The sequence below is a fragment of the Zophobas morio genome, unplaced genomic scaffold (genome assembly GCF_036711695.1).
Source record: "Zophobas morio isolate AGI-343-1 ecotype UQ-CSIRO unplaced genomic scaffold, CSIRO_AGI_Zmor_V1 ptg000008l, whole genome shotgun sequence".
Classification (NCBI taxonomy): Eukaryota; Metazoa; Arthropoda; class Insecta; order Coleoptera; family Tenebrionidae; genus Zophobas; species Zophobas morio.
Genome location: NW_026972113.1, coordinates 13,001,625 through 13,023,591, shown reverse-complemented (window position 1 = coordinate 13,023,591; position 21,967 = coordinate 13,001,625). Strand labels below are relative to the sequence as shown.

The following is a 21,967-nucleotide window of genomic DNA, read 5'->3' as shown; positions in this document are numbered from 1 at the left end:
ATTCTTCAATTTTGAGATTTCCCGACTTCCAAATTTTTCAGTTTTTTGTTTCTTCAATTTTGCAATTTTTTATTGTTGCAGTTTTTAAATTTTCGATTTTTTTGTCATAAAAAATAAAATTCGCAGAACCAACCCTTATCATTTTTCGAAAAATCTGGATTTATTTACCGTCTACCAATTTTTTGATATCACAATTTTAATTTTTTTTCACTTTTGCAATTTTTCCATATTAGAATTTTTAATTTTGTGATTTTTAAATTTTACGATTTTGCAATTTTTCCATTTTTTCGATTCGAAGAGTTAAAAAACCGAAAAACTGAAAAATCCGAAAAAAATCGAAAAATCCAAAAACGAGAAATTCCAAAATTGAAAGACTGGAAAATCAAAAAACTTAATCGTGTTAAATTTTTCTTGGAAACTGTAAGCTTAACTGATTTCCTAATTTTTGGATTTTGGGATATTTCGAATTCACATTTTCCCATCTTTTGAACTTTTCGGTTTTTCAATTTTTCAATTTTGCAATTTTGCGATATTACATACATATATGAAAAAAAAATTAGCAAAATCAAATCTTATATTGTGATTTTTCAAAAAGCTTGGATTTATTTACTATTGAGCATTTTTTTTTTGATATCACAATTTTTCGTTTTTTCATTTCCATTGTGTTTTCAGTATTCTATTTTTAATTTCGGCTTTATAATTTTTCCGGTTTTTGACTTTATTTTTTTCAATTGATCAATTTCTCGACTCAAAAATTCTTCAATTTTTCGTTTTTTAGCTTTACAATTTTTCGATTTCATAATTTAAATTTTTCGACTCCCAAACTCTTTTTCTATTTGAAGTTTTTCAATTTTGCAATTTTTTGATGTCACAATTTTTTCATTTTTCGATTTTTTTATCAAAAAATAGAATTAACAAAATATTTTTTCGAAAAATGTGGATTTATTTATCTTCAACAAATTTTTTGATACCACAATTTTTAATTTTTTTCTTTTGTGTGTTTTTCATTTTTTCTGTTTAGGTTTTAAAATTTTTGTTTTTCAACTTTAATTTTTTGGTTCTTTCAATTTTTAGAGTTCCAAATTATTCAATTTTGTGTTTCATTTTTCGATTTTTCAATTTTTCTTTCCTCAATTTTTCCAGTTGTTGATTTTTATGTTTCAGTTCTTTTATTTTTTAATGTTTTTTTCGATTTGATAACTTTTTAAACTATGCTCTTGCTTTCCGATTTTTAGATTTTTCAACGTTTTTCCGATTCGAAAATTTGAAAAATTGAAAAACTTAAAAATCCGAAAAAATTGTAAAAAAAAACGAGGAATTGTAATTGTAAATCGAAGAACTGAAGAAGCGAAAATTTGAAACAGTGAAAACCCAAAAACGAGAAACTTGAAAATTGAAAAAAATTAATGAATGGCATTAAATTTTTTTTGGAAATTGTATGTAATTACTGTCAAGATTAGGAGTGTTTTTTAGGTTTTTGAATTTTTCGGTTTTTCAATTTTACCATTTTGCAATTTTTGGATTTCTTATTGATCCTATTTTTCAATTTTTCCTTTTTGGATTTTCTAATTTTACAATTTTTCCATTTTTAATTTTTCAGTTTCACTATTAATTTCTTTTTTTTTTGTGGTTCAATATTACGGGTTTTTCGATCTTCCAATTTTTCGATTTTTTAATTTTTGGTCAGTGTTTCGAGTTTTCAATTGTACAATTTTTTTGATTGTCCCATTTTTGCTATTTCGATAACTTTTGATTTTTTAAATTTTTTCAAATTTTTTGATTTTTATAATTTCACGATTTTTCAACTTTCAACTTTGTGATATTTTAGTTTTCAGGTTTCCCATTTTTGCAATTTTTCCATTTTTTTGATTCGAAAAGTTGAAACATTGAAAAATCGAAAAATTGAAAATTGAAAAATATCAGAAATAACTGAAAAAGTAGAAAACCGAAAAATGCAAAATCGAAGAACTGAAGAAACTAAAAACTGAATCATTGAAAAACTAAAAAGCTAGAAATTTAAAAATCAAATACAATCGAAAAATTGGAATGAAGGAAAAATAAATCAAATCGAAAAATTAGAAAATCCAAAAATGTGAAACTGTAACATTGCAAGATCGAGGAATTGAAAATTAAATATCGAGAATTTTTTTCGATTTGCAATTTTCCTATTCTACATTTGCTCGATTTTCGATTTCAATTTTTCGGTTACACTTTTTTAATTTTTCTAATTTTTTTGGTTTTTTATTTCACGATTTTTCAACTTCCCATTTTAGGTTTCCTGTTTTTGCAATTTTTTTATTCGAAAAGTTGAAAAATTGAAAAACCGAAAATCAAACAAAAATCGGAAAAATTGAAAAATTTGAAAAATGAGAAATTATAGAATCGAAAGAGTGGAAAATATAAAAATTGCAAACCCAAGAATTGAAGGAACGAAAAACTGGAACACCGAAAAACTAAAAATCGGGAAATTAAAAAATACAAAATAATTAATGAATCTAAAAATTGGAAAGAAGGAAAAATGAATTAAATCGAAAATTAGGAAATCCAAAAATTGTGAAATTGAAAACATAGAATCGTCAAAATTGTAAAGTCGAAAAACTGTAATATTGCAAGATCCAGAAATTGAAAATTAAATATCGAGAATTTTTTTCGATATGTAATTTTTAAATTTTACATATATTAGCTCAATTTTCGATTTTTTATTTTTTCTGTTTTTTTAATTTTTTAATTTCACGATTTTTCGACTTCCCATTTTTTGATAATTTTTTTGTTTTTAGGTTTCCTGTTTTTGCAATTTTTTGATTCGAAAAGGTGAAAAATTGAAAAATCGATAAATTAAAAATCGAAAAAAATCGGAAAAAATTGAAAAATTTGAAAAATGAGAAGTTGCAAATCGAGAAAGTGGAAAACTGAAAAATTGCAAATCGTATGACTGAAGAAAGGAAAAACTGAAACTTTGAAAAACTAAAAATCGGTAAACTTATAACACGAAAAATTGGAAAGTAGAAAAAATGAATCCAATCGAAACATTAGGAAATACAAAAATTGTGAAATCGAAAAACTGTAGAATTGTCAGAATTGTAAAGTCGAAAAACTGTAATATTACAAGATCGAGACATTGAAAATTAAATATCAAGAATTTTTTTCGATATGTAATTTTTTTAAATTTTACATATTTCTATTTTCTCTATTTTCGATTTTTGATTTTTCCTGTTTTTTTTTGATTTTTTAATTTCACGATTTTTCGACTTCCCATTTTTTGATTATTTTTTTTATTTTTAGGTTTCCTGTTTTTGCAATTTTTTGATTCGAAAAGGTGAAAAATTGAAAAATCGAAAAATTAAAAATCGAAAAAAATCGGAAAAAAATGAAAAATTTGAAAAATGAGAAATTGCACAATCGAAAAAGTGGAAAATAGAAAAATTGCAAATCGAGGAATTGAAGAAACGAAAAACTGGAACACTGAAAAACTAAAAATCGGGAAATTAAAAAATACAAAAAAATGAACGAATCTAAAAATTGAAAAGAAAAAAAAATGAATCCAATCGAAACATTAGGAAATACAAAAATTGTGAAATCGAAAAACTGTAGAATTGTCAGAATTGTAAAGTCGAAAAACTGTAATATTACAAGATCGAGAAATTGAAAATTAAATATCAAGAATTTTTTTCGATATGTAATTTTTTTAAATTTTACATATATTAGCTCAATTTTCGATTTTTGATTTTTCCTGTTTTTTTTGATTTTTTAATTTCACGATTTTTCGACTTCCCATTTTTTGATAATTTTTTGTGTTTTTAGGTATCCTGTTTTTGCAATTTTTTGATTCGAAAAGGTGAAACATTGAAAAATCGATAAATTAAAAATCGAAAAAAATCGGAAAAAATTGAAAAATTTGAAAAATGAGAAGTTGCAAATCGAGAAAGTGGAAAACTGAAAAATTGCAAATCGTATGACTGAAGAAAGGAAAAACTGAAACTTTGAAAATCTAAAAATCGGTAAACTTAAAACACGAAAAATTGGAAAGTAGAAAAAATGAATCCAATCGAAACATTAGAATATCCAAAATTGTGAAATCGAAAAACTATAGAATGGTCAAAATTGTAAAGTCGAAAAACTGTAACATTGCAAGATCGAGAAATTGAAAATTAATTATCGGGAATTTTTTTCGATATGTAATTTTTAAATTTTGTTAGCTCAATTTTCGATTTTTGATTTTTCTGTTAAATTTTTGCAAGATCAAGAAATTGAAATTTAAAATCGAATAAAGGAAAAATCAAATAAATGAAAAATTAAAATTCCAGTAAAATTCAAAATTTGGAAAAGTGAAAAACTAAAAAATTTGAACTTAAGATCTTGAAAACTCGAAAAATTGCAAATCAAAAGACTGACGAGAATTAAAGAATCGAATGGTTTTAACTTTATAGAGCTTATCAGAAAACAAAAATCGCAATTCTGAAAGTTTTAAAAATAACGTTCGACAATTTTTTTGTGAAATCTTTATTCATCGATTTTTCGTTACAAGTCCCGCCGGACTTTTAGCCAGCCCTCCTTGCCCATCCTGCAGGATCCTCAGCGGGACAAACCCTAACTCCGACTTCGGAATCCCGTACTGCTGCAGCTTATCCTCATAAGTATCCAAAAGGTCATCGTGTGCTTTACACACTCGAGCCAGCTCGTACTGCAGATCATGAATAATCCCATTTTTCTTCGCTAAAAGTTTCTATTCCCCAATAAATACAAAAAATAAAGCCGAAATTTCTCCCCATACCTCGAGATTGGTATTAGTGGTAGCGTCGGTCTCAATCCCCGTCATCAGCCTCATCTCCCCAATGATAACATCCCTGAACTCCGCAACTTTCGTCAAAGTCTGCAGCCGTTTCTGCAAAAGAATATTCTTCTGCCCCGTTTTTTGTTGAACCTCGAGAACCGCGTCGACGAACCGCGAGCTCAACTCATCCTTCTCCGCTTCCAACTACGAACACAAAAACGTTTCGTCCTCGAAAACTCAGTTCAGAAATTACGTACTTTTTCGAACCGTAGCTGCAGAGCGTCATTCGCCCACTTCAAATCGTCCAGTTCCTGCTTCGTGGCCCCCAACTTGGCTTTCGTATTCTGGAATTAACGAACCTTAAAACTCCTTTCTAATTTTTGAATCCATTACCGCCAATGCTAATTTATCCTTCTCGTAATGCTCTAGTTGCCTCTTGTACTCGGTGACGTCTTGCAAGGCCTGGTGCAGCGGCTCCTTCAGCTTCTTGTTCTCCGCCGTGATGTCCGACACCTGCTTGCTCATCCGCTCGTTCTGCTTCCGAAGTACCTCCATCTGATCCTATAATTAACGTCACAGTTTTAATGTAATGCTGAGATAATGACGGCTTTTACTTTCAAACTGCTTATTAGTGCCAAATTATTCAAAGTGATGTCGTTGTAATAGTTTTTCATTTCGTTGAAGACTTTCTCGTGGTGTTTGGTGAGGTCGGTGATTTGGTCGTTCTTGCGCTCCTCGAGTTCGGACATTTCCATGCTGAAGACGGGCCTGTATTGTCGAAATTAACAACTCAGTTACTTACGTGTGTTTCGTGTTGAGCTCTTGTTTCAAATCGGCGAACTTTTTTTCGTATTTGAGTTCGAGCTCTTTCTCTTTTTGCTCGAACTGGGTGCGAATGTTGCTGATTTCTTCGCTGTGTTGCTGCAAAATAAGTCCGTGAAAGAAAATATTCGGAACTTAGTTGACGAAAAAACGATTTCTGGAGCAGACAACACTTTAAAATAAAAAAAAATCAGAAGGAGCTTAGGATTCCTAGAGTGTTTCACATCCATAAAGAAGAAATGACGAGTATTGAAAAAATGTCAAAATTGTAAAATCAAAACTTGAAAAATCAAAAGATTGGAATTAAAAATGCTAAATTGTCAAACAATTTATCAAATGAAATATTCAAAAATTAAAAAATCTAAAAACTAACAAAAATGAAAACTGGAATTTCGAATTCGATTTTATGAGATTTGTTTTTTTTTTCAATTTTTCGATATTTCAGTTTTTGATTCTCCGATGAAACAGTTGTATAATTTTCCGATTTCTCATTTATCCAATTTTTCAATTTGTCATTTTTTGATTTCTGAGATTTTTTATTTTTAGCAAGTACTAACCCCGCCCACCTTCCCTTATTTTCTTGAAAGATATGTAATTTGCCAAAATCAGTCTTATCTTGACAAGCACTAGCCCCGCCCACCCACCCTTGATTTCCTTAGAAGAATGGGTTATCTGCCAAAATCAGTCTTCAACTTGACAAGTACTAGCCCCGCCCACCCACCCGTATTTTCTTAGGAAATATGTCATTTGCAAAAATCAGTCGTATACTTGCCAAGATATGATTGATTTTGGTAGATGACCTATTCTTCTAAGAAAATAAAGGGTGGGTGGGCGGGGCTAGAACTTGTCAAGATAAGACTGATTTTGGCAGATGATCTATTCTTTATTTTCTTAGAAGAGTAGGACATTGGCCAAAATGAGTCTTATTTTGGCAAATACTACCCCAGCCCCCCCGCTTTTTATTTTCTTGGAGGGTAGGTTATTTGGCAAGTGCTAGCCCCACGCACCCGCCTTTTGTTTTGTTAGAGAGTAGATCATTTGCCAAAATCAGTCTTATCGTAGCGAGTACTACTAAATTTTTCAGTTTTTGGATTTTTCAACTTTCGAATTTTTCAAATTCTCGCTTTTTAAATTTTCAACTTTTTGATTTGTCTTTCGATTTTTGATTTCCCTGGGAATGTGAAAAAAACTTTCGATTTTTTAATTTTACTATTTTGGCAGTTTTTTGATTTCTCAATTATTTGATTTTTAAAAAGATCGGGAAAATAGACGTTTATTTTTTTTTTATTTTTGATTTTTTATTTTTTGTCACCGAGTTTTTGGAAGCGAGTAAAAAGTAATTTTGATCAGCGATTGCCAAGTTTACTGTACTTAAAAACATCTGAAAATTTTGTTTCTAATTTTCAACTTTAGGATTTTTCGATTTTTCAAAATTTCGGTTTGAATAAATTTGTTCTTGAAAACTTGAAAAATTAAAAATGAAAAAATGTCAAAATTGTAAAATTAAAACTTGAAAAATCAAAAGATTTGAATTAAAATTACTAAATTGTCAAACCATTTATCAAATGAAATATTCAAAAGTTGAAAAATCTAAAAACTAAAAAAAATGAAAACTGGAATTTCGAATTCGATTTTATGAGACTTGTTTTTTTTTTCAATTTTTCGATATTTCAGTTTTTGATTTTCCGATTAAACAGTTGTACAATTTTCCCATTTCTCATTTATCCAATTTTTCAATTTGTCACTTTTTGATTTTTGAGTTTTTTTATTTTTAGCAAGTAGTAGCCCCGCCCACCTTCCCTTATTTTCTTGAAGGATATGTCATTTGCCAAAATCAGTCTTATCTGGAGAAGTACTAGCCCCGCCCACCCACCCGTATTTTTTTAGGAGATATGTCATTTGCAAAAATCAGTCGTATACTTGCCAAGATATGATTGATTTTGGCAGATGACTTACTCTTCTAAGAAAATAAAGGGTGGGTGGGCGGGGCTAGTACTTGTCAAGATAAGACTGATTTTAGCAGATGATCTATTTTTTATTTTCTTAGAAGAGTAGATCATTGGCCAAAATGAGTCTTATTTTGGCAAATACTACCCCAGCCCCCCGCTTTTTATTTTCTTGGAGGGTAGATTATTTGGCAAGTGCTAGCCCCACCCACCCGCCTTTTGTTTCGTTAGAGAGTAGATCATTTGCCAAAATCAGTCTTATCGTAGCGAGTACTACTAAATTTTTCAGTTTTTCGATTTTTCAACTTTCGAATTTTTCAACTTCTCGCTTTTTAAATTTTCAACTTTTTGATTTGTCTTTCGATTTTTAATTTCCCTGGGAATGTGAAAAAAACTTTCGATTTTTTAATTTTACAATTTTTGCAGTTTTTCGATTTCTCAATTATTTGATTTTTAAAAATATCGAGAAAATAGATGTTTATTTCTTTAAATTTTTGATTTTTTATTTTTTGTGACCGAGTTTTTGGAAGCAAGTAAAAAGTAATTTTGACCAGCGATTGCCATGTTTACCGCAAATTTAAAACATCTGAAAATTTTGTTTCTAATTTTCAATTTTTGAATTTTTAGATTTTTCAAAATTTCGGTTCGAATAAATTTGTTCTTTTAGTTAAAAAACCGGAAAATGACAAACTGTGAAAAGGAAAAGTTTTAACTTGAGAATTTGAAAAATTAAAAATCAAAAAATGTCAAAATTGTAAAATCAAAACTTGAAAAATCAAAAGATTGGAATTAAAAATGCTAAATTGCCAAACAATTTATCAAATGAAATATTCAAAAGTTAAAAAATCTAAAAACTAAAAAAAATGAAAACTGGAATTTCGAATTCGATTTTATGAGACTTGTTTTTTTTTTCAATTTTTCGATATTTCAGTTTTTGATTTTCCGATTAAACAGTTGTACAATTTTCCCAATTCTCATTTATACAATTTTTCAATTTGTCACTTTTTGATTTTTGAGTTTTTTTATTTTTAGCAAGAACTAGCTCCGCCCACCTTCCCTTATTTTCTTGAAGGATATGTTATTTGCCAAAATCAGTTTTATCTTGACAACCACTAGTAACGCGCACCCACCCTTTATTTTCTTAGAAGAATGGGTCATCTGCCAAAATCAGTCTTAACTTGACAAGTACTAGCCCCGCCCACCCACCCGTATTTTCTAAGGAGATATGTCATTTGCAAAAATCAGTCGTATACTTGCCAAGATATAATTGATTTTGGCAGATGATCTATTCTTCTAAGAAAATAAAGGGTGGGTGGGCGGGGCTAGTACTTGTCAAGATAAGACTGATTTTAGCAGATGATCTATTCTTTATTTTCTGAGAAGAGTAGGTCATTGGCCAAAATGAGTTTCTAGCCCCACCCACCCGCCTTTTGTTTTGTTAGAGAGTAGTTCATTTGCCAAAATCAGTCTTATCGTAGCGAGGACTACTAAATTTTTCAGTTTTTCGATTTTTCAACTTTCGAAATTTTCAGCTTCTCGGTTTTTAAATTTTCAACTTTTTGATTTGTCTTTCGATTTTTGATTTCCCTCGGAAAGTGAAAAAACTTTCGATTTTTTAATTTTACTATTTTGGCAGTTTTTTGATTTCTCAATTATTTGATTTTTAAAACGAACGGCAAAATAGACGTTTATTTTTTTTTTAATTTTTGTTTTTTTATTTTTTGTCACCGAGTTTTGGAAGCGAGTAAAAAGTAATTTTGATCAGCGATTGCCATGTTTACCGTAACTTAAAAACATCTGAAAATTTTGTTTCTAATATTCAATTTTTGGATTTTTCGATTTTTCAAAATTTCGGTTCGAATAAATTTGTTCTTTTAGTTAAAAAACCGAAAAATGACAAATTGTGAAAAGGGAAAGTTTTAACTTCAGAACTTGAAAAATTAAAAATCAAAAAATGTCAAAATTGTAAAATCAAAACTTGAAAAATCAAAAGATTGGAATTAAAAATGCTAAATTGTCAAACAATTTATCAAATGAAATATTCAAAAGTTAAAAAATCTAAAAACTAAAAAAAAAATGAAAACTGGAATTTCGAATTCGATTTTATGAGATTTGTTTTTTTTTCAATTTTTCGATATATCAGTTTTTGATTTTCCGATGAAACAGTTGTATAATTTTCCGATTTCTCATTTATCCAATTTATCAATTTATCATTTTTTGATTTTTGAGTTTTTTAATTTTTAGCAAGTACTAGCCCCGCCCACCCTCCTTATTTTCTTAGAGGATATGTCATTTGCCAAAATCAGTTTTATCTTGACAAGTACTAGCCCCGCCCACCCACCCTTTATTTTCTTTGAAGAATGGGTTATTTGCCAAAATCAGTCTTAACTTGACAAGTACTAGCCCCGCCCACCCACCCGTATTTTCTTAGGAGATATGTCATTTGCAAAAATCAGTCGTATACTTGCCAAGATATGATTGATTTTGGCAGATGACCTATTCTTCTAAGAAAATAAAGGGTGGGTGGGCGGGGCTGGCACTTCTCAAGATAAGACTGATTTTGGCAGATGATCTATTCTTTATTTTCTTAGAAGAGTAGGTCATTGACCACAATGAGTCTTATTTTGACAAATACTACCCCAGCCCCCCCGCTTTTTATTTTCTTGGAGGGTAGATTATTTGACAAGTGCTAGCCCCACCCACCCGCCTTTTGTTTCGTTAGAGAGTAGATCATTTGCCAAAATCAGTCTTATCGTAGCGAGTACTACTAAATTTTTCGGTTTTTCGATTTTTCAACTTTCGAATATTTCAACTTCTCGCTTTTTAAATTTTCAACTTTTTGATTTGTCTTTCGATTTTTGATTTCCCTGGGAATGTGAAAAAAACTTTCGATTTTTTAATTTTACTATTTTGGCAGTTTTTTGATTTGTCAATTATTTGATTTTTAAAAAGATTGGGAAAATAGACGTTTATTTTTTTTTAATGTTTGATTTTTTATTTTTTGTCACCGAGTTTTTGGAAGCGAGTAAATAGTAATTTTGATCAGCGATTGCCATGTTTACTGTAACTTAAAAACATCTGAAAATTTTGTTTCTAATTTTCAATTTTAGGATTTTTCGATTTTTCAAAATTTCGGTTTGAATAAATTTGTTCTTGAAAACTTGAAAAATTAAAAATGAAAAAATGTCAAAATTGTAAAATCAAAACTTGAAAAATCAAAAGATTGGAATTAAAAATGCTAAATTGTCAAACAATTTATCAAATGAAATATTCAAAAGTTGAAAAATCTAAAAACTAAAAAAAATGAAAACTGGAATTTCGAATTCGATTTTGAGACTTGTTTTTTTTTCAATTTTTCGATATTTCAGTTTTTGATTTTCCGATTAAACAGTTGTACAATTTTCCCATTTCTCATTTATCCAATTTTTCAATTTGTCACTTTTTGATTTTTGAGTTTTTTTATTTTTAGCAAGAACTAGCTCCGCCCACCTTCCCTTATTTTCTTGAAGCATATGTTATTTGCCAAAATCAGTCTTATCTTGACAACTACTAGCCCCGCCCACCCACCCTTTATTTTCTTAGAAGAATGGGTCATCTGCCAAAATCAGTCTTAACTTGACAAGTACTAGCCCCGCCCACCCACCCGTATTTTCTAAGGAGATATGTCATTTGCAAAAATCAGTCGTATACTTGCCAAGATATGATTGATTTTGGCAGATGACCTATTCTTTTAAGAAAATAAAGGGTGGGTGGGCGGGGCTAGTACTTGTCAAGATAAGACTGATTTTGGCAGATGATCTATTCTTTATTTTCTTAGAAGAGTAGGACATTGGCCAAAATGAGTCTTATTTTGGCAAATACTACCCCAGCCCCCCCGCTTTTTATTTTCTTGGAGGGTAGGTTATTTGGCAAGTGCTAGCCCCACCCACCCGCCTTTTGTTTTGTTAGAGAGTAGATTATTTGCCAAAATCAGTCTTATCGTAGCGAGTACTACTAAATTTTTCAGTTTTTCGATTTTTCAACTTTCGAATTTTTCAACTTCTCGCTTTTTAAATTTTCAACTTTTTGATTTGTCTTTCGATTTTTGATTTCCCTGGGAATGTGAAAAAAACTTTCGATTTTTTAATTTTACTATTTTGGCAGTTTTTTGATTTCTCAATTATTTGCTTTTTAAAAAGATCGGGAAAATAGACGTTTATTTTTTTATAATTTTTGATTTTTTATTTTTTGTCACCGAGTTTTTGGAAGCGAATAAAAAGTAATTTTGATCAGCGATTGCCATGTTTACCCTAACTTAAAAACATCTGAAAATTTTGTTTCTAATTTTCAATTTTAGGATTTTTCGATATTTCAAAATTTCGGTTTGAATAAATTTGTTCTTGAAAACTTGAAAAATCAAAAGATTGGAATTAAAAACTGCTAAATTGTCAAACAAATTATCAAATGAAATATTCAAAAGTTGAAAAATCTAAAAACTAAAAAAAATTAAAACTGGAATTTCCAATTCTATTTTATATTTGTTTTTTTTTCGATTTTTCGATTTTTCGATATTTCAGTCTTTAATTTTCCGATTAAACAGTTGTACAATTTTCCGATTTCTCATTTATCCAATTTTTCAATTTGTCATTTTTTGATTTTTATATTTTTTATAGTTTTAGCAAGTACTAGCCCCGCCCACCCTCCTTATTTTCTTAGAGGATATGTCATTGGCCAAAATCAGTCTTATCTTGACAAGTACTAGCCCCGCCTACCCACCCTTGATTTTCTTAGAAGAATGGGTTGTCTGCCAAAATCAGTCTTATCTTGACAGAAGGTACTCCTAAGAATGTTGCACATCCATAAAGAAGAGAAAATGGGCTCCTGAGATTATTTCACATCAATAGAAAAACAGAAGTGCTTCGAGATCCCGAGAGTGTTTCACATCCATAAAAAACCGGAACTAGCCCCAAGGTAGTTTCACATCTATGAAAAATATATCGAATGTGCCCCCGAGATAGTCCCAGATCGACAAAAAAAGACTGAATCCCCACCGAGATTGTTTCACATTTATAAAAAGATAGAAGTGGTTAACGAGATTGTTTCACATTTATAAAAATATAGAAGTGGTTAACGAGATTGTTTCACATTTACAAAAAAGACATAAGGTGCCCCGAGAATATTTAACATCCATACAAAGTCAGAATGGGCTTCGGAACAGCGTTTCACATCAACAAAGAAAAGAAGGTGCCCCAAGAATGTTTCACATCCATAAAAAGACGAGAAGACTCCCGAAGGGTCTCACATCCATAAAAAGACAGAAGGGGCCCCCGAGATTGTTTCACATCCATATAGAAGAAAAAATGGGCTGTCGATATCCCATCTATCAAAAAAAGACAGAAGGTATTCCCAAAAATATTTCACATCTATGAAACGACAGAAAAGCCTCCCGAGATTGTTTCACATCTACAAAAAGACAGAAGTGGTTCGAGATTCCGAGAGTGTTTCACATCCATAAAAATCGGAAGGAGCCCCAAGATAGTTTCATATCTATGAAAAATATATAATAATATACAGAAGTTTCCTTCGAGATTGTTTTGTATGTTTCATATTTATAATGTTTCATGGTTATACAAAAAAGACAGGAACGGACTCCGAAATTGTTTCATATCTACAAAAAGACAGAAGGGGTGCCAGAGAGAATGTTTCACACCTTAAAAAAATACAGAAATTGCCCTCAGAATGTCATATATACATAAAAAAAGACAAAACCATTAAAACAACACAATAGGAAACCCCGAGATTTTTTCACAACATAAGAAAAAAACACAAAGTCGGGAATTATTTCACTTAAATTCAGACAGTAGGGTTCCCCGAGACACTTGAGATGACTTGAACTGGCCTAACCTGACCTGGCATGACTTCACTTGCTCTGACCTGACCTGACTTGTCCTGAGATAAATATTTTACATCCATAAAAACACTCAAAGACATTCTTTCACAATAAAAAAGCTTTTAGTTGACTTTGAAATTCCTTCACATTCTGAAAAAAAGACCAAAAACCGTAGAAACCCCAGATATGGTTCCACTTAAAAACATATTAGTCCAAAGTCTGTTTAAAATAAAATACTGATAACATCAATAAATAAAACAAAATAGAACTTGGTTGTTCCAAACAGAGAAAAAAAATTGAATCAGAAAAAACCAGAGATTGTACCAGTTTCAGCGACTTAGTTTGGTCCTGATGCGTCATCTCCTGCTCCCTAATCTGCGCCTTCAAATCCCTCTTATCCTTCAACAGCTCCCTCTCCTGCTCCGTATGGTCATCTTGCGCCATCTTCAGCGACACCAGCGCCTCCGCCTTACATTCCGTCAAACTATTCTGGTGTTCGTACTGCAAATGCTTCACTTTCTGCTTATAGAACTTCAACTCGTCTTCATTCTTCTCGGCGGCTTCTTCAATCTGCCGATCTTTATTCCTGCAATTTGTGTGTGAAGCACAAATCTTTCCACACAAAACTTGTTCTACCTCAATTTCGCCCTCGCCTCCTCCAGCTCGTTCTTCGTGATTTCCCAGAAAGTGCGCAGTTTGTCCCTTTCCAACTGGAAGAAGTTCCTTTCTTCTCTTTCGCGTTCATTCTCTTCCTTGATTCGGTGGCAGAAAACCTCGAGCTGCTCTCGGGTCATGGAGGTGGTGTCGACGCCATCGATGATGTTGCCGACACCCCCTTTACCTTTACCCTTTTTCTTGGGGGGCTAAAACACGTGGGGTAAGTGGATGGTGAAAAAAAGACACACTTACCATGCTGAGCTTTTCCGGAGATTTAAACTCGAAATGGAGGTTTGACGTTGGGGGTTGTCTGAGTGATGGTTGCTAAGGGGTGATGGTTCGATCAGAGGGTGTGTTTGATTTTGACTGAACAAATTTGATTAATTACATCGCGGTGTTGTGGCAACTTTATATACACTGGGGTATAGTGGGTTGCCTAACTCACCAATGTTATTAATTAAATTATTATTTAATTATTCTTTTAAATAACTAATTTAATTGTGACTTGCATAATAAGTACCACGTCACGAAAAATGCACGAAAATTGGAAACGTACCGGTGTGAATTGAATGTTGATTTTGGTTGTTTGTGGGCGTTTATCGCTCTTAACTGTAAGATAAAAGTAGTAAATTCCAACAATAAGCCTAATGTTTTGCATTACATTTTACATTAATACAATTATCGGCTTCGCAACAATTAAATTAGCACTTCCATGGTGGTAAATATCCAGGCAATTTGCTCAGCGATAATAATAAAAACAATAATTCTGCGTTAAATGAAAAAAATTAATCTCTTTATTTGCAGAAAGCGTGGACAGTGATTGATTTACCACGGAAAACAATAAAAGAATCTTGAGGAGATAAAGCAAAGCAAATAGTAAAATTGTTTTTGTAGTTGCGTTTGGAGCATCTGAACAATCCATTTTGCAATAAATTAATATTACCAAGGTTGCGGAGATGTAGGTTTTAATTAAAATAGGTCAGATATGAATGTGGTTATCGCTAATTATTTGTTATTACTTGTAGTGTGTACCATCTTATTTGCCAGGTGTAACACGTTGGTATTAAATCGCGTATTCATATCGTAATGATAGTTATTACACATATTCGATCGAATTATTATGCAAACGCCATTTTCATAACAATTACCCAAAGTCTTTTATGTGCTCAATGTGTTAGAAGCTATTGAAAACATTCTCAGACGCAAAATATTAACACGATGATTAACACGTTGTTATTGTAATTACAATTAATTGGGCAACTTTGCCGAAATGCTCATTCGAATGTGTGCTTTTTTAATCACTGACTAGTTTTGGCCGTTTCGTTGCAGCTAAATTTAAAAGCACTTAATTTTGGCGAATTTTCAGTTTTCGCCACGAATTCACACTTCTTTTTTTGGCAGTCGTTTCCTGCACCCAAAAATCCGACCACTTTTTACCAATTAAAAACCTGATAATCGAATTTGTGAAAACAATTATCGGAAAATCACTAACAAAACGACGAGACGCAAATCCAACTAGTTTGAGTTTCCTGTTTTGGCGGATTTTTGTTTTGTTTTAGAACTAGTTAGAGTGGAATCAGGATTCGGTTTTTTTCCAGGAGAAGCCTCGAACTTGTGAATTAAAAAATAATGCGTTTGTTTTATTCCGAGCACGATTTTCGTTCCACAACAATGTCGGAATCTTTGAAAAATCTCCATTTCGCAACCTTGGTGAAGATTATGCCTCGAATATGTAATGAAATTTGCAAAAAATCGCTATCAAGCGATGAGAGGCAATTAAGCTGTAAAATTAAACAGTAGTTAGCGTATCTTTATTGCTTGTAAACGATACGATTTCTGTCATAAAGCGTTAAAAAATTGCGTGTTACGACAGAACGATTACTCTTTTCTAAAGCATTTTTCGGACTCGGTATTAAGATGAGACTTGCTCTTGTTACATAATTTCCGTTCTGAAAAGCCATTGAGCAATTTGTGAATTTAATGTACGCTGGAACTGTCAACCGCATGCAATACGCTCTATAAAAAAATTTACGAAATTTATGGACGAGAAGTGTGCTGGAGGTGTGGTCGAAAGAAAAAATTAAGCGGGGCTTGGGGAAATTTGCGCTTTCTGGGCGGCTTCTTCGTCGAAGAGGATGAGCGTGCTCGAATTATGGAACTGAAGTATCACGTGTGAGTCGATCAATCGTATTTCAAGAATCATAATCATAAGTTTCTTAGTTTCTGTTTTTTGCTGCAGCGGTGACGTCAATCGAGCGTGGGTAAAAACCGGAGGTAGTTTTGAGAAGACAATTGGATGAGATTGAATCAGTGTTATTAAATTGGTTGCCAATGAGAGGATAGATATTTAATAGTGGAAGAATTATCAAAGAAAAAAGATGGAAAACAGGATAAAGAAAATTTCCAGTACTAGTCGTATAATAGCTTTTAATAAAAGTAGGAGTCACTGACAGTTTTTCTTTTAAAAAAAGGCCCTAGGAGTCCCCGAAATGTTAAAAAAAAACACAGCAGAGAGCCCCGATATTCTTTCACAACTTAAAAAATAAACCCCATAGGGAGCCCCAAGATTCTTTCACAAATTAAAAACAAAAATCCAGTAGAGAGTAGGGAGGATTCTTTCACAAACTTAAATAAAAGACGCAATCAGAAGCTCCGAGATTCTTTCACAACTTAAAAAAAGACACAAACCGGGAGTCTCGAGATTTTTTCAGAACCTTAAAAAAGACACAGTCCGAGGTTGTTACACAATCTAAAAAAATATGACAGAGATTCTTATATAATCTGAAAAAAAACACGATAGAGAGCCCCGTGATTCTTTCAAAACCTTAAAAAAAGACACGATAAAGAGCCCCGAGATTCTATCACATCTTAAAAAAAACACAATAAGGAACCCCGTGATTCTTATACAACCTTAAAAACATGACACAAAAGGAAGCCCAGAGATTCTTGCATAACCTGAAAAAAAAGACACAATAGAGTCCCGTGATTCTTTTACAACCTTAAAAAAAGACACGATAGGGAGTAATGAGATTCTAACACAATCTTAAAAAAAATGACACAAAATTCATTCACAACTTTAAAAAAAGACACAAAAGGGAGTCCCTAGTTTCTTTCACAACCTTTAAAAAAAGACACAATAATGCCCCATGATTCTTACACAACCTTAAAAAATGACATAAAATAGAGCCCAGAAATTCCTTTATAACCTGAAAAAAAGACACAATGGGAAACTTGGTGATTCTTTCACAACCTTACAAAAAACACAGGGTAGGGAGCCCCGGGGATTCCTACACAACCTTAAAAAAACAATCACACAAAAAGCCACCTCGAGATTCTTTCACAACATTTAAAAAAGACATTAAGAGTCCCCGAGAATCTTTCACAACCTCAAAAAAGGCACAATAGGGAGCCCAGAGATTTTTTCATATCTTGAAAAAAAAAACACAATGGGGTTCTCCATGATTCTTTCACAACCTTACAAAAAACACACAATAGGGAGCCTCAAGATTTTTTCACAACGTTAAAAAAGATATAATAAGTAACCCCGAGATTCTTTCACAAGCTTAAAAAAAAACACAATAAGGAACCCAGTGATTCTTACACAACCTTAAAAACATGACACAAAAGGGAGCCCAGAGATTCTTGCATAACCTGAAAAAAAAGACACAATAGAGTTCCGTGATTCTTTAATAACCCCAAAAAAATAACACGATAGGGAGCCCTGAGATTCTAACACAATCTTAAAAAAAATGACACAAAGTTCATTCACAATTTTAAAAAAAGACACAACAGGTAGTCCCTAGTTTCTTTCACAACCTTTAAAAAAAGACACAATAATGCCCCATGATTCTTACACAACCTTAAAAAATGACATAAAAGAGAGCCCAGAAATTCCTTTATAACCTGAAAAAAAGACACAATGGGAAACTCGGTGATTCTTTCACAACCTTACAAAAAACACAGGGTGGGGAGCCCCGGGGATTCCTACACAACCTTAAAAAACAATCAGACAAAAAGCCACCTCGAGATTCTTTCACAACATTTAAAAAAGACATTAAGAGTCCCCGAGAATCTTTCACAACTTCAAAAAAGGCACAATAGGGAGCCCAGAGATTTTTTCATATCTTGAAAAAAAAAACACAATGGGGTTCTCCATGATTCTTTCACAACCTTACAAAAAACACACAATAGGGAGCCTCAAGATTTTTTCACAACGTTAAAAAAGATATAATAATTAACCCCGAAATTCTTTCACAAGCTTAAAAAAATTACATAAAAGAGAGCCTGGAGATTCTTTCACAATTTCAAAAAAAAGGCACACTAGGAAGCATCGAAATTTTCACAGTCCCTGAGAATCTTTCACAACCTCAAAATAAGGCACAACATGAAACCCCGAAATTCATTCACAACTTAAAATAAAAATACAGCAGGCAACCCCGGAATTCTTTCACAACCTTAAAAAAGACATAATTGAGGGCCCAAGATTCTCTCACAACTTTAAAAAAAGACACAATGGGGAGCCCCGAGATTCTTACACAACCTTAAAAAAATGACACAAAAGGGAGCTTTCAGATTTTTTCACAATCTTTAAAAAATTAATTAAGAATCCCCGAGGATTTTTCACAATCTCAAAAAAAGCACATTAAGGAGTTTTACAATCTTAAAAAACGACAGTCAATAGTTAAGCTTATGATCTTTTCACAACTTAAAAAAAGACACAATAGGGAGCCAAGAGATTCTTTCATAATCTGCAAAAAAAGGCACAAGAGAGAGCTCCGTGATTCTTTCAAAACATTAAAAAAAAAAGATATGATGGACGGGCCAATATTCTTTCACAACCTTAAAAAAAAGACACAAAAGAACCCTGGAGATTTTTTCACAACCTTTAAAACGACATTAAGAGTCCCCGAGAATCTTTCACAACCTCAAAAACGGCACAACAGGGACTCCCATGATTCTTAACATCGTTCAGGAAAAGACACAATAATTAACTCCGAGATTCTTTCACAAACTTAAATAAAATTACACTAAAGGGAGCCCGGAGACTCTTTCACAACTTCAAAAAAAGGCACACTATGAAACATCGAGAATTTTCACAACCTTAAAATAAGGCACAACCTTGAGCCCCGAGATTCATTCACAACTTCAAACAAAAAAACAGCAGGAAGCTCAAGATTCTTTCACAACCTTAAAAAAATATTACACAAAAGAAAACCCGGAGATTTTTTCACAATTTCAAAAATAGTCACACTAGAGAGCATCGAAATTCTTTTTTTAAAAAAGACATTAACAATCCCCGAGAATTTTTCACAACCTCAAAATAAGTCACAACATGGAGACTTGATTCTCACAACTTAAAACAAAAACGCAGCAGGGCACCCTGGATTCTTTCACAACCTTAAAAAAGATATGATAGGAAGCCCATGATTCTTTCACAACCTTAAAAAAGACACAATAGAGAGCCCCGAAATTCTTACACAACCTTAAAAAAATTACACAAGGAGGAGCTTCCAGATTCCTCCACAACCTGTAAAAAATACATTAAGAATCCCCGAGAATCTTTCACAACCTCAAAAAAGGCACAACAGGGACTCCCATGATTCTTAACACCGTTCAGGAAAAGACACAATAATTAATCCCGAGTTTCTTTCACAAACTTAAATAAAATTACACTAAAGGGAGCTCGGAGACTCTTTCACAACTTCAAAAAAAGGCACACTAGGGAGCATCGAGAATTTTCACAACCTTAAAATAAGGCACAACCTTGAGCCCCGAGATTCATTCACAACTTCAAACAAAAAAACAGCAGGAAGCCCAAGATTCTTTCACAATCTTAAAAAAATATTACACAAAAGGAAAACCCGGAGATTCTTTCACAACTTCAAAAAAAGTTATAATAGAAAGCCCATGATTGTTTCACAACCTTAAAAAAGACACAATAGAGAGCCCCCCGATTCTTACACAACCTTAATAAAAATGACACAAAGAGGAGCATCCAGATTCCTTCACAACCTGTAAAAGATACATTAAGAATCCCTGAGAATCTTTCACAACCTAAAAAAAGTACAACAGGAAGCCCCATGATTCTTGCACAACTTAAAACAAAAAACAGCAGGGAGCCCAAGATTCTTTCACAAACTTAAAAAAAATTTACACAAAAGGAAACCCAGAGATTCTTTCACAACTTCAAAAAAAGGCACTCTTGGCAACATCGAAATTTTTTCTTAAAAAAAAACATTAAAAATCCCCGAGAATCTTTCACAAACTCAAAATAAGGCACAACATGGAGCCCCGATAGTCAATCACAAACTTAAAACGAAAACACAGCAGGAAACCCTGGGATTATTTCACAACCTTAAAAAAAATGACATAAAGGAGAGCTTCCAGATTCTTTCACAACCTTTTAAAAATATTTTAAGAATCCCCGAGACACAAGAGTTAACCCCGAGATTCTTTCACAAACTTAAATAAAATTACACCAGAAGGAGCCCGCAGATTCTTTCACAACTTCAAAAAAAGGCACACTAGAGAGCATCGAAATTCTTTTTTTAAAAAGACATTAACAGTCCCCGAGAATCTTTCACAAACTCAAAATAAGACACAACATGGAGCCCCGATATTCAATCACAAACTTAAACGAAAACGCAGCAGGGAACCCTGGGATTATTTCGCAACCTTAAAAAAAGAAATGATAGGGGAAACAAGATTCTTTCACAACCTTAAAAAAGCTACACTGGGGAGCCCCGAGATTCTTACACAACCTTAAAAAAATGACACAAAGGGGAGCTTCCAGATTCATTCACAATCTTTTAAAAATATTTTAAGAATCCCCGAGACACAAGAATTAACCCCGAGATTCTTTCACAAACTTAAATAAAATTACACCAAAGGGAACCCGGAGATTCTTTCACAAATTCAAAAAATGGCACAGTAGAGACCATCGAAATTCTTTTTTTAAAAGAAAACATCAACAATCCCCGAGAATCTTTCACAAACTCAAAATAAGGCACAACATGAAGTCCCGATGTTCAATCACAAATTTAAAACGAAAACGCAGCAGGGAACCCCGGGATTCTTTTGCAACCTTAAAAGAAGAAATGATAGGGGGCGCAAGATTCTTTCACAACCTTAAAAAAATATATACAGGGAAGCCCTAAGATTCTTACACAACCTTAAAAAAATTACACAAAGAAGAGCTTCCAGATTCTTTTACAACCTTTTAAAAATATTTTAAGAATCCCCGAGACACAAGATTAACCCCGAAATTCTTTCACAACTTTGAAAAAACATGCTAGGGATCCCGAGATTCCTTCACAACCTTAATAAAAGACACAATATGGAGCCTCGTGATTCTTTCACAACCTTAAAAAATGACACCAAAGGGATCGTCGAGATTCTTTCACAAGCTTTCAAAAACACATTAAGGGTCCCACATCACAGGAATCTATCACAACCTCAAAAAAGGCACATTAGGGACCCCCAAGATCCTTTTACAACCTTAAAAAACACTCAATAGTTAGCCACGTGATCCTTTCACAACTTAAAAAAAGACACAATAGGTAGGTCAGAGATTCTTTCATAACCTTACAAAAAATACACGATAGGAGCCACAAGATTCTTTCACAACATTCAAAAAAAGACACAAAAATTAAGCCTGAGATTCTTTAATAACCTTAAAAAAAGACACAAAAGAGAGCCCGGAGATTTCTTCACAATTTCAAAAAAAAGAAGTCCTAGGAAGCATCGAAATTCTTTCTTTAAAAACGACATTAAAAGTCCCCGAAAATCTTTCACGACCTGAAAATAAGGCACAATATGGAGCCCCAAGATTCATTCACTACTTAAAAAAACACAAGAGTTCCTCTCACAACTTAAGATAGACACAATGGGAGCCCAGAGATT

General features: G+C 32.4%; 1 protein-coding gene and 1 long non-coding RNA gene across 3 annotated transcripts; one reads left to right on the top strand and one right to left on the bottom strand.

The window, feature by feature from the left end:
• Positions 1–4,497: 4,497 nt before the first annotated feature.
• LOC135124881 (dynein regulatory complex subunit 4) lies at positions 4,498–14,660 on the bottom strand. Its single transcript, XM_064050103.1, has 10 exons — positions 14,622–14,660; positions 14,318–14,389; positions 14,045–14,271; positions 13,733–13,994; positions 5,574–5,692; positions 5,386–5,527; positions 5,165–5,332; positions 5,029–5,115; positions 4,772–4,975; positions 4,498–4,723 (listed from the first exon to the last, which is right to left on the bottom strand). The coding sequence occupies exons 2-10, from the start codon at positions 14,318–14,320 to the stop codon at positions 4,505–4,507; spliced, it is 1,431 nt and encodes a 476-aa protein (XP_063906173.1). The 5' UTR covers positions 14,321–14,389; positions 14,622–14,660; the 3' UTR covers positions 4,498–4,504.
• Positions 14,661–15,934: 1,274 nt separating this feature from the next.
• Positions 15,935–16,517, top strand: LOC135124880 (uncharacterized). Of its 2 annotated transcripts, none has more exons than XR_010279838.1 (2): positions 15,935–16,237; positions 16,305–16,517. It is a non-coding gene; the product is annotated as an uncharacterized LOC135124880 (long non-coding RNA). The 2 variants fall into 2 exon arrangements; XR_010279839.1 differs by having other exon boundaries at positions 16,286–16,517.
• Positions 16,518–21,967: the final 5,450 nt, after the last annotated feature.

Bases quoted from the DNA above. Each gene is read 5' to 3' on its own strand.
- LOC135124881 (XM_064050103.1), bottom strand. The intron at 5,693-13,732 runs GTACAATCTCTG...CTTATTTTGCAG, and splicing joins AAACTAAGTCGCTGAAACTG to CAACACAGCGAAGAAATCAG. The intron at 5,116-5,164 runs GTAATGGATTCA...CGTTAATTCCAG, and splicing joins AGGATAAATTAGCATTGGCG to AATACGAAAGCCAAGTTGGG.